This window comes from Sardina pilchardus, chromosome 10, assembly GCF_963854185.1.
Source record: "Sardina pilchardus chromosome 10, fSarPil1.1, whole genome shotgun sequence".
In the NCBI taxonomy this organism is placed as follows: domain Eukaryota; kingdom Metazoa; phylum Chordata; class Actinopteri; order Clupeiformes; family Clupeidae; genus Sardina; species Sardina pilchardus.
The window spans coordinates 31,533,690-31,546,064 of record NC_085003.1 but is presented as its reverse complement, the minus strand read 5'-3'; the positions used below and the strand labels follow the sequence as shown (position 1 = coordinate 31,546,064).

Sequence of the window (12,375 nt, the reverse complement as noted above, 5' to 3'; positions counted from 1 at the left end):
AGAGGATTGTTAGAGATTGTTAGTTATTCTCCCTCTGGCTTATTTTTTTTACAGTTCTCCCAGAGCAAGGTCCATTGCATTATTTTAAGTGAGTTGTTCATGAATGATGCCTTTATTTTATTTATTTTATTTTTTTACAAAGAATCGTTCATTTTTGTATACTACATAAACAGAAATGGGAACAACAGACTTTGGCCGTTTACGTCGTGGAGACATCAACTACCTGACGGGAACCGTTTACATGGGTGCATAATTTACAGTCGGAACATTTAGACAGTTACACAAGACACCTTGGATGAGGTAAATATGAGGGGCATTTGACTGGTGAGGCATGTATCTTCTCCAGCATTTACACACGCGATCGTTTCATTCCGATATAATTGTTTGCGTGTGTTTGTACTATTTACTTATCAGAATCATGCCTTTAAATGTGCATTAGTTAAATTGAGCGACGTCTGTTGCTGTCTGGTTCGTAAGCTCTGGCTAGCTTTGGATCGTTAGCGTTGGTTGGTTGATTCTTGATGTGTTGTGCCTGCTGTTATCCTAGCAGCTGTCTACCCGTAGCCAAGAGCTCCAATAGCAGCACGTTAACTAACTGGTTTACATGGCGCATTTCACCATGTCCCTTATGTTCTTCGGTATTTCTGGTGCCAATAACATGTCTGCGCTAATTCTTCCTACTGTGACAACTTGGTTTGGTAGACCTAATCGTTCGCTAATGCCAGATATGGACTGTATCGTGTTAGCTAGCAAGCTAATATTGGATAGCGTCTTGCTATCATGCATAGCCAGACGTCTTTATCTTACAGAACCTCTCTAGATACGTGGATGGTTTGTATTATGTTTAAATTGTTTCATTAATTGAATTATAAGTAACGTCAATGATTAGCACTGGGATGGCAATCTAATGCAACTCCTGTGTTGCAGCCAAAGACTGTTACAGAATATCCAGTGTTAAATTAAGGGATTAGCGGCTCGCGTAGGTTACGTTAACATTTACTGCAGCAGCGTACAAATATTTAACATAATTATAGCCCGATAAACAGCAGTACGCAGCGTTGTAATCTGAATGTAATTGTCCACTCATTCCTCTTCCATTTGTGCATTTAGAAGACGGTTTTAAAAAAATCCAAAACGACCTGCATTCCAAAATGAGGAATGAATGACACTCAACCTACTTTGCAAAGGAGACCTTCAGAAACAATAAATACTAATAGAAAAATACCACAAGCAGAGGACGAGAGTGCAACAGTTTAAGTATTAGTTTAAGTATAGTTGAAAAAGAGAAAAGGTAAAACGAGTGGAGAAAAGGAAGCGCATGGTAAATGCTTGTGAGGTGTGTTGGGTTGTTAGATTATCTTCCAAGGGTCCTTGATTTCTAACAGTTTCAACCCTATCTGCTCCCTCTGCTCTCCCATGCTTTCAGCAAATTTCATTTTTATTAGATGGGTAGCCTACTGAATGGAATGAAGACAAATGTGTAATGCACGTTTGAGAGAGGCTAGTGCTGTTGACTGTGCGTGTACACTGGAGGTAGCTGCCCAGTCATCCAGCAGAGGGAAGCATTTGCCTAACTGTAGACGGGTTCCTCAAATTCATGTGTACAGCTGTTGAGTGATGAGTAAAATTGACTTGTCCATTCACTATGCATTGGAACAACATAACTTTAAATAAACTGTCAACCTTAATAATGGCATATTCTTTTATCCAGATTTACCATTATCCAGATGACCTCATGAAAAGGAGCTCGTTATCTATTTAATCAGCTTGACACCACTGAGGTAAGATTCTTATTTACCTCTGCAATGTGAGGGATTGGTACTGGACAAATGAAACGCTTGCCTGATATAGGAAGCAAAGCACTAAGACATATACAAATGACAAACATAACCACGCTTGAAAAAACTTACAATTGTAAGATGTACAAAATGCAGATATTTCTATCCAGTTTGGATTTTGCACCTTACCATTTTGGTACAGGACACTAGGTGCAATACACAGATGCGTACTAAATGTATGAAGTGCAATTTACTAAACTGACATTCGGGTCGCCACTTACAATATGTTTTGGGGGAAAGTCACATTTGAAACATGGCCCAAACACAAAAAAAGCCTACTGTTACTATAGACTGCCAAAAAAAAGCAAAGCAAAAATGAATTTTAGGTTGGCAATAGCTACAGGTTTATTGTACCAAAACTGAACCAAACCGTGACTTCAAAACTGAGGTACACACCGAACCGTGATTTTTTATGTACCATTACACCCCTACTGCCCAGGACACCTGGGTACAGTTTACAAAGATGCACATGCTACAGTGAGCTGGTCCATCTACTCGCCTCAGGTGCTGAGATGGCAAACGCAGGCGGGGTGGACCTGAGCAGGAAGTTTGTGTCCGAGTCTGAGCTTGATGAGAAGCGGAAAAAACGTCAAGAGGAGTGGGATAAAGTTCGGAAGCCAGAGGACCCCGAGGGTATGACCTTCCACCTGTAGTTTATCTTGTAGTCCAACTACTCAGACGGTGCATTCACTGATTTGTGTGTGTGTGTGTGTCTGTGTGTGTGTGTCTGTGTGTGTGTGTGTGTGTGTATGTGTGTGATGCGTGATGCGTGATGCAGAGGCCCCCGAGGAAGAGTATGACTCTCGATCATTGTTTGAAAGACTTCAGGAGCAGAAGGACAAGAAGCAAGAGGAGTATGAGGAGCAGTTCAAATTCAGTGAGTAGTCCACCCCATCTGCCCCTTCTCCCTCCAGGCCCTGTAATGTAGAAACGGTAACATCTGATTTTAAATCATGTAATATAAGTGATCTGTATAATTGAAGACGGTGTGGTGTGAATAAGAGTAGCAGTGGTGAATTCATGGTTTGCGTTGACATGTTTCCTCCTGCAGAGAACATGGTAAAAGGCCTGGATGAAGACGAGTCACACTTCCTGGATGAGGTGTCAAGGCAGCAGTCGCTGGTGGAGAAACAGAGGAGAGATGAGGAACGACAAGAGCTGCAGGAGTACAGGATATCCTTTCAGTCTTCTAATGGTGTTTTCTCTTCTCTCTTTCTCACTCATTTTCTCACTCTCTCTCTTCTCTTCTCTTCCCATCTCTCTCTCTGCCTCTTTCTCTTGCTTTGTCTCTCTCTCTCACACACACACAGACACACACACACTCAGTTACTCTCAGTCTCTCTCACTCTTTCTCTGCCTCTTTCACTTGCTTTGACACACACACACAGTTACTCTCAGTCTCTTTCACTCTTTCTCCATCTGACTTCTTTCTCTCCATCTCTGACAGATACACATTTCTGTGTAGTGGGATCTGTAGCTTAGATAGTTTTTTTTTTTTTCCCGTAAACTTTTCTTCCTGTCTGCCTTGGCGGTACTCCCACTCTTTGCTTCGTTAAAGCCAGTGCTCAGAGAGAGCTTGTCAGACACCTTCAGCGCCGGGTCAAATCCTCCGACTCCTCCTCCACCTTGTTAGCGCGCCGGCTTTCAAGGAAGCCGAGGCTGGCTCCCCCGAGACCCGGCTCCGTTTCTGGAGCGACCTGTGTGGCAGTCGAGCGCAGACAGGTGATTAAACGCTGCCGCCTTTAGCGTGCTCGTCTCCACGCCGGTCATCCCTTTCGCTCACGAGCTGCCGCGAGGTTTTTGCTTCGACAAATTTGAGGGTAGCAATTACAAGAGTGCCAATTATGAGGATCGTGTCAACGAATGATACCTTTGAAAAGACGCTTTTGGTTATGGTGTGTGTGCCATGTTCAAGTTCTCCATGCATCTAAAAAAACGGGCTAGTTTTCATTTGATTGCAGTCGTAGCTGGTTTTTAAGCAAAGATTAGCCTAAAAACACCACACGCTTGTCACTGAGGAGTAAGTTTCCTCCACTTGAAGTCGAGAGAGGAAAACCAGTGACGTAATGCCCATTTGATGTGCAGAGATTCACACATGGAAATGTATTCAAAGCTGCTTTGACTCAGAAGCGTGCGACTCACTACTGTGCTGCATGGCACTGCACAGATGATTCTCACACTCGCTATAAGCTTGGCAGAGGGTTGCGTCTGTCTGTATCACACAATCCATTGGCTCCTGTTGCCATGCCACTGCCACAGGTCCTTTAAATGGGAGGATGGAGAGAAATGCTCCTTTTTTTTCTTTGTATTCCTCTCACACACACACACACACACACACACACACACACACACACATTGCAGCTCTCCATCTTTTTCTTTCTCACACTCACCCCTGCCAATCAGGTATGTCTGCATACAAGACAACATGTGTTGTCGTGGCAACTGCAGCGTTCTGAAGCCAGGCTGAGTTAGAGCATCACACAGCTGAGCTCTGTACACACACGCAAGCACACACACGCACACGCGTGCGCACATACACACACACACACACACACACACACACTCACTCACTCACTCACACACCCCTCTTCTGACAGATTGTACTGTGTCCTAGTTCAGCAGGCTCTCTGAGCACTGGGTTTTTTCTGGCCTTTAAGTGTGTCAGTTTTTCAGGTCAGTGGTTGAAGACCACAGACCCAGAGTCTGTGTTTAAACAGAGGGGCTTTAGAAACTACCCACAATCAACACATGCCTACTCATGTGAACCTTTGTTGCGGTTTTGAGTGTTTGGCAGTACACGTTGTCTTAAAGCATCTGTTGTTTTGCATATGACAGTGCACAATAATATGAGGAGATGATGGAGAAAGAGATACATGGCCACACAAATGTTAATGAACATGTCAATAAATAAGTAAACATGGTGTTCACTGGACCATCATGAGTTGATGCAGTGGGTGGGTGGGTGTGTGTGTCTGTGTGTATCTGTATGTCTGTGCATAGGTCTGTTTATCTGTGTGTGGGTCTTTGTATAGGTCTGTGTGTGTGTGGGGGGGGGTCTGTGTATAGGTCTGTTTATCGGTGTGTGGGTCTGTGTATATAGGTGTGTGAGTGGGTCTGTGCATAGATCTGTTTATCTGTGTGTGTGCGTATCTGTGTGCGTAATGTGTATCTGTGTGTGGGTGTCTGCACCTGGCTTGTCTGTGCTTCCCTTGACTGTGGGCTGGTCACAGCGCCATAAAGAAGCTGGCGTCCTCCAGCAGCGAGAGCCAAAGCCGCAAGGAGCCGGAGAAGAAGGCGGGTTCCAAACCTCCGGAGCATCGCAGTCACCTGTCCCAGGCACACCTTCTGGCAGGGGCCGTCAAGAGGCGCAGGTGAGCAGCACACCTAAGATTACCTGGGGCTGCACGAACACAACAGGTCACCAGGCAGGGGTAAACTCATAGATATTAGAAAGCTAGATACTGCATGTCCATCGAGTTCTATTAGGTGGCATAGGTAAACGTGGCCGCCATATTGCTGGTGGCTAACACCTTACTGTCTATGGGAAACACTTGCCGGCAATCAGAGACACCTGTCTGATTTCCAATCAGAGACACCTGTTTCTCCATTGGCCTCTAGTGATTGTTGCCCCCGCCGATATGAAGGTGCTATTTACACACGCTCTGGAGCTCAATGGGGCATCTAGCTTTTTAATATCTATGAGTGAAGTGGCTTGTTAGCATAAGCAAACCTACTGTATTCCCACCTTTACCTGCTGGTGTCACACAGGACAGGTTTCATGTCAGCTTCATATCATTTGTAAATCAGCATTGAGGAAGGAATATGAATGTTTTCAGAAAACATTTAATTTATTATTGCATATTACTCCTGCCAACCAGCCCATGTGACTGGGCTAGATATGCAGGTCAGCGTATCCCTCTTGCCCACTGATTCCATGGTTCTAATTAGACCTGTTCCTCGGCTTCCTGTCTTAACTACACGGTCGTGTCAACAGCTCTCTGGCTGAACTGAAATATACCTGATTAGCTGAGCGTGAACATGGTATTTGCATCAAGTAGGTGTGTAGTGTGCAGGGAGCAGGGGTAGATGCATAGATGATGGTGCAGGTAAGGGTGAGGAAACGCTCAAAAATGTCTATATGTGACTGTTTAGGTCCTTACACTAAATGCCCTGAAAGCACAGCACCAGATGAAGTTAGCATAACAGGCAACACTTTACTTGACGGGTTCATTCATAACACATTCATAACATCTGTCATGAACTGCACATGAATCATTCATGACTGTTTCATGAAACATGACTCAACATTCATACCAACCCTTTCATGAATGTGGAAGACAAAACGTAAAAAACTTCAAAATAAAAATAAAAGTCGAACAATCGCAAAGCAACATTGCTGTCTTTTTTGTTTTAGCCAACCTGATCATGTCACATCTTAATCAACGGGGAAGTCCAGTGTCCAGGAGAATAAATTTTGTTATATTATTATATTTTTTGTTTGTTTGTTTGTTTATTTTATGATAGTAACCTGTGAAGAATGCATATTTGTCTACACCAATGACTTTGTATATATAGATATATAAAACAGTAATGTCCAACCATTCAGAGGTCCACAGATGGTCGGTTCACTTCCCAGTATGATGAATACTTCACAACTCTACATTATAAAACAAATATATATATTTTTTAGAAACAAAAAGTAATTATTGACCACTTTCTGTTTCTCTGGCACCCGACAAGCCCATTGACTTATTGGAATAAATAAGGCAATGCTTCTTTGCGGTTGTTGGACTTTTATTTTGACAAGTTTTTGTCGTTTTGTCTTCCACATTCATGAAAGTGTTGGTATGAATGAGTCATGTTTCATGAATCAGTCATGAATGCTTCATGTGCAGTTCATGACAGCTGTTATGAATGTGTTATGAATGAACCCGTCAAGTAAAGTGTTACCGCGAGTTAGTGGGTAACACTTTACTTGACTGGTTCATTCATAAGCTAAGCTCATTACATTCGTGCCACAGGAAATTCCTGTGGGGTTTGGCTGGTTTTGAGTTCTTAAGCTGTGGTTCTCAGAGGAACATACGAAGTCACTTTGTGACAACACATCTGTTACACTCCGAGCCTGACATGAAAGGATTTGGGGGGGGGGGCTGAAAGCGGACACATTTGCTGTGTGCTTTTGGTTGTTGGTCTGCCTGATGTGCCTATGCAGGATTATTCAAAATCTACCAGGTTTATTTTCACTAAACTTGGTGTAGCATGGGCCAAGGAAGAATATGTTTATTTTTGGAAACTAATCTATGGCTCTGCCTCATTTAGATTGCCATTCTGGTTTATTGTGGAGGGGGCTGTGTTCTGTGTTCTGTTCAGTCTCTGACTGTCTCCTAAATCTCCCATATAGTTCGTCCCAGTCGTCGTCAGAAGGAACCAAGAAGCCAAAGGGGGAGGAGTCAGCGGTGGGCAACGGCAGCCAGACAGGTGGGTTGGGATCTGAGCATGCTCAGAGCGGCTTAAGCTGAAGCTGGGCGCAGGGGCCTGTGTCAACAGCTACGGAGCCCGCACAACGCCATGCCAGCATGATAGCCAGGAGCATTGCTGTTAGACAAAGCAGAGAGATGTAAATATATGAACCGTGCAGAGAAAAGCACTAAACTGCGTATATTTCATTTTCATTTAGTTGTGATTTGTTGCTACAACACTCTCTATCCAGTCTCCATCAGTGCTGTAACCTGACAAATAGCACATAATTCTGTCTCTGTAAATAGATAAGAGCTAGGCATGATGGTTAACCCAAGGCACTATACAGCTTATAGATTTTTTTTACTTTGTGTAGGGAAGAAGAGCTCTTTAGAATTCTAAATTGTAAAAGCTGGGATCAAATAAGAGAGTGAGAGTTTCTATGTGCTTCTCTGTGTGTGTGTGTGTGTGTGTGTGTGTGTGTGTATGTGTTGATGTGTGTGTGTGTTTGTTGTTTGTGCGTGTGTGTGTTTGTTTGTTTGTGTGTGTGTGTGTGTGTGTGTGTGTTTGTTGTTTGTGCGTGTGTGTGTTTGTTTGTTTGTGTGTGTGGTGTGTGTGTGTGTGTGTGTGTGTGTGTGTGTGTGTGTGTGTGTTTGTTTGTATGTGTGTGTGTGTGTGTGTGTGTGTGTGTGTGTTTGTTTGTATGTGTTGATGTGTGTGTTTGTGTGCGTGTGTGTGTTTGTTTGTTTGTGTGTGTGTGTGTGTGTGTGTGTGTGTGTGTTTGTTTGTTTGTTTGTATGTGTGTGTTTTATCCTCAGAGCAGGCGGCTGGAGGAGGAGGAAGTGGAACGGCTAAGCGCGGTGCGGGGGCGGGGGCCTTGGGGTCCCTTCGAGCAGCAGCACCAGGGGCCGGCGCGGCGGTGACCCAGCCCGGGGTCCTGCACCTGCCCTCGGCGGCGGTGTGCGTGGGCATCCTGCCGGGCCTGGGCGCCTACTCGGGCAGCAGCGATTCCGAGTCGAGCACCGACAGCGAAGGTAGCGTGGACGGAATGACCTTTCCGATAAAGCGGCACAGGCTCTTCAGATAGACACGCCACACAGTCAGTTGCTCACAGGCAATCAGCTAACCAATAAGTCAGTAAAGTCAACCAATCAATAAATCAATCAAAGCACCTCTAAGTTACCACACACATCAGCTGATACCAGTGGGCTGATGCTCCTCTTTCATTAACCAATAAGCTGTGTAGTTCTAAATGTAAATCTCAGAAGCAACAGTTTCCACATTTTAGTTGTGAGAGTGTGTATGTTCAGTTTTCAGTTTCACAGTTACGCATGTGTGTGTTCTTGCACGAATAACCTCACTGTATTCCTCATTCCCTGATTGCCTTATGATAATAATTATTAAAAGCCCTCAGTGGGGACGATAATTCTGTGACTGTCGGCGGTTGTTGCTGTGGTGTTTTGCATCTCAAAAACGTGACCCCCCCCCCCCCCCCCCATCCTCCCATATTACATTTTACACAGTTTAAACCCCCTGGCACCCTAACCTGACGACGATCCCACCCCCCCTGAGGCTTCTGCAGTGGTATTGGCCAAGGGGACTTTGACTGACAGCTCAGGATGGCGGAGAAGACTGCTAACGGTCACGCTAATACCATAACTTCACCCCAATAACATCTAAAAACAGATGGCAGATACTGGCCCTGTGAGCTGTGAGGCAAACAGTGTGTCTGTTTGTTTTCTTTTGTTTGTTTATTCCTCTTATTTTTTTAAATAATAAAAATTCTATGACGGCGAGAAAGCTGGAATTTTTATGAATTCTTACCTGAAAGAAATGGACATCTACTATTGTGCTATGAATGGCAGGGGCATATCAGAAGGGGAAAAAAATAATAAAAAAAATGTTTGGTGTACGTACTTATGTTTTTGTTTTGTGTCAAATCAGTTTTTGCAAATCATTGAAAAAAGCAGAATCAGATGTACACACAATCTGTTTGTGCGCTTGCCCGTATTTCCCATTGTTATGTCGAAAAGCCTTAATGAATAGATCAGTTATGTATATGTTTTGTTTTTCAATTGAAATTTATTGACCTGAGTGGTAACATAAAAGACTGTATATAAAATCAATACACCTTGACCAAGGTACCGTACAATTTTCACAAATTACATATGCACTACATGAAAGGTACATAAATTTGTGTTAAATAGTTCGTCTTAAACATAGAACATCTGTATAAAGGTACATTCAAATCCTCTATCTTCTTTACAATTCAGAGGGTGCATTTAGTGTTTTTGAACACTTACACAACAGCTTTCATTTAAATTTAAGGATTTATAAACATGTATTATCAACAAACACTTATTAAATAAAAACATTTATCTTGTCTTTTTAAAAAAATCATGCGCTTCATCATAGTTGGTCTTTTTTTTTAATAATAATATGTAAACAGTGAATAGATTTTGGCAACATGCACGTTGAACTTCAGGCCTCATCCGGCACTGTGTTGCTAGGCGACAGGTTCCTCTGTTTGAAATACTGTGTGACCTGTTGCGGCAGTTCTGCCAACACCGACTTGGCCAAAGTTTCCTTTGGAGCCTTTGAAGACAGAAAAACACATACACACACCTAAATGAACTGGTCGGGGCAACAAAAAAAAAAAAAACAGCATAAAAAAGACGCCATTGAAAGTTCTGAAAGATTCTTTCATTAAAATGGACTAATGAGAGTATCTGTTACTAGTGAGGAGAGAAAGCTGGCTTGCCTCTCTGACGCTCCGTGCTTTTTTCACTAAATGAATTTTAATTTGCTGCCAGCTGGTCGATGCCAAGGTCTGTTGTCTGCTCCCTCCTGCAGCTAAGGGAAGTCACGTGGCGCGCAGAACGCCCACTCCCACTCCCACCAAAGCTGCTGTTTACACACGTGCGACTTAGTCTATTTGGCCCATCTCGCCAGAACATGATCAGACCATAGATTAGGAGCTCCACACGTATTGATCACTGTGCACTGGAGAGATGTGAGGGTGGACGTTTGACAGCAGACCTAAGACCAAATCAATTTGGAGGAATTCTGTCTCAAAGTAGCACATGGCCTTTCGAAGATGAGGACAGACTTTAAAGACTAAACCTCTAAAAAACCTCCATCAAGAAAATCTGAATGACAGCTTGAGAGAAAACTAAAAAAAAAACAACTGGCCCTTTAATTATCCACATCACATCTGCAAAAGGATCTTTGAAAGAAAACCTCAATGGCAATGGTTCTAGTAGTTGCCAATACTCTATGGTCTTTAGCCTATAGATTTCCCACTCAACAGCAATCTTTTCTGGCTGAAATTCCTACATGTTATCAATGAGACTTTTGACAGGGCAGAGGAGAGATGTTTAGGCCGATGGGGCTGTCATCACTATGAGGCAGTTTCACATCTTTACAGTGGTTAGAGGTGTTTACTGCAGATCCAGGCTACATCAGATCCTGTGGACCTTACAGTATTAAAGAACTGAAGCTCTATATGGTCACAGGCTACGTCCAGTTTTCCCCCCAGCTGGACAGCAAAACCAGCAGTGAGGGGTATTCCCAAGTTTAGTGATGGACAACAAGCCTGGGTAGGTTCACTAGGAAAGCTCCAAGGCTTTATTTTGCAAGAGGAATTAAACCATAGGACCCTTATGTTAGAAGGTTTAATACCTCCTCTTAGTTTAACTTGACCAGGTTTGTCACTTGGAATATCCCCTTGGTATGTAGAAGTGTTTCTGGAGTTAATTTGGAGCAGAGTCTGGTGGATTTCCTTATGGTGGTCAGCTATGATAGACAAACATTGAGGGAGCAATGTGAGGCCAAATACTAGAACCAGCACTGTCTCACTGTATGTGTGTCACAGGACTTTGGTGTTTGTGGAGCACATTTCCATATGCATGCCCTACCAGTCCTGGGCTGTCCACACCAGGAATGCTTTGGGACTGAGTGAATGAATCTCGTTCTGGCACTGAACAAGTGATTGAAAAAAGCATTTGCCCATTTGGAAGAGTATTTGCACAGCTGAAAAGCTCTTTTGGAGTGTGAGAGTTGTGTGGAGCACACGGGTCAGCATCTCCACCCACATATGCATCATCATCAAGAGCAGTGTCTTCAGAGTGAGTTCAGCTTATTTACAAGTTAACAACAACAGTATATAGTATCTCTGAGGAGGAAAGAAAACAAAACTTACATTACGGAAGTCTCTGAAGGGGACAAACTGCACGATGTCTCTCACAGCCTCCTCGCCGGTGTAAGAGCGCAGGACACTACTGTCCCCGTCCAGAAACTCCATGGCAGCGAAGTCAGCGTTGCCCACCCCGATGATGATGATGGACATGGGCAGCTTGGCAGCCTGCACCACGGCGTGGCGTGTGTCGTCCATGTCACTGATCACTCCATCCGTGATGATGAGCAGCGTGAAGTACTGCTGCATGGCCAGAAAGAAGGACAGACAAAGAGAGAGAGGGAAAGAGAGAGAGGAATGAGCATTTTCCCATGAAGATAGCACTACAACTGAGAACAGCAACTTATCTAAAAACAGGACCAGGTTTAATTCATGTACAGGGAACCGGCCCCATTAGACAGCACACTTCTTATGAACATTCTACGTAAACATACTACAAAACATACTTTTTTGACATCATAATGTTTTGTTGCATATGTATTTCTTGTCTTTGTGCAAAGCCCAGGTGGTGTTATTGCACTCGTTTTTAATAAATTGTGTGCTTGTTTTACTGAATCGTGGACACATTTTACTAAAAGCTCATTTTAATTATTCACACATTGAACATTCCCCTTGAACAATAAATCAGAGTTCAAACATTCTTAAAACAAAAACGTGTGATTTTGTCATTCGACTACAGTAGCCAATCTCTTGCACACAATATTGAACTGTTTATACAGGTTAAATTATTTGAATAGGTTGTAGCTTTCTATGTTTGGAGAGGTATTATTTGTGCTTTCACTATGACTCACTTCTGACTTAATAATCAAGGTCTACTTTGTACATGTGGAACATACAGTACAGTAGTAGCCCAAGTTGCTCTTTTGTGCTGGCCTAGTTTCTGTG

The 12,375-nt window shown here is 43.3% G+C and overlaps 2 protein-coding genes across 6 annotated transcripts in view; one reads left to right on the top strand and one right to left on the bottom strand.

Annotated features, from left to right (window-relative positions):
• Window positions 1-217: 217 nt before the first annotated feature.
• psme3ip1 (proteasome activator subunit 3 interacting protein 1) lies at window positions 218-9,211 on the top strand. Of its 5 annotated transcripts, XM_062547726.1 has the most exons (9): window positions 218-300; window positions 1,712-1,781; window positions 2,343-2,471; window positions 2,617-2,715; window positions 2,890-3,012; window positions 5,068-5,209; window positions 7,240-7,316; window positions 8,114-8,329; window positions 8,819-9,211. In XM_062547726.1, the coding sequence occupies exons 3-9, from the start codon at window positions 2,351-2,353 to the stop codon at window positions 8,821-8,823; spliced, it is 783 nt and encodes a 260-aa protein (XP_062403710.1). In that variant the 5' UTR covers window positions 218-300; window positions 1,712-1,781; window positions 2,343-2,350; the 3' UTR covers window positions 8,824-9,211. The 5 variants fall into 5 exon arrangements, with proteins under 5 accessions (XP_062403710.1, XP_062403706.1, XP_062403707.1 ...); XM_062547722.1 differs by lacking the exon at window positions 8,819-9,211 and having other exon boundaries at window positions 222-300; window positions 8,114-8,801; XM_062547723.1 differs by lacking the exon at window positions 8,819-9,211 and having other exon boundaries at window positions 277-329; window positions 8,114-8,801.
• A 152-nt stretch (window positions 9,212-9,363) lies between these two features.
• The window catches only part of cpne2 (copine II), a 31,147-nt gene continuing 28,135 nt past the window's right edge, over window positions 9,364-12,375 (bottom strand). The window contains exons 15-16 of the mRNA XM_062547721.1: window positions 11,497-11,733; window positions 9,364-9,890 (exon numbers count right to left, since the gene is read on the bottom strand). Of these exons, the coding sequence (XP_062403705.1) occupies window positions 9,777-9,890; window positions 11,497-11,733 (351 nt within the window). The 3' untranslated portion in view covers window positions 9,364-9,776. The remainder of the gene's footprint in view (window positions 9,891-11,496; window positions 11,734-12,375) is intronic.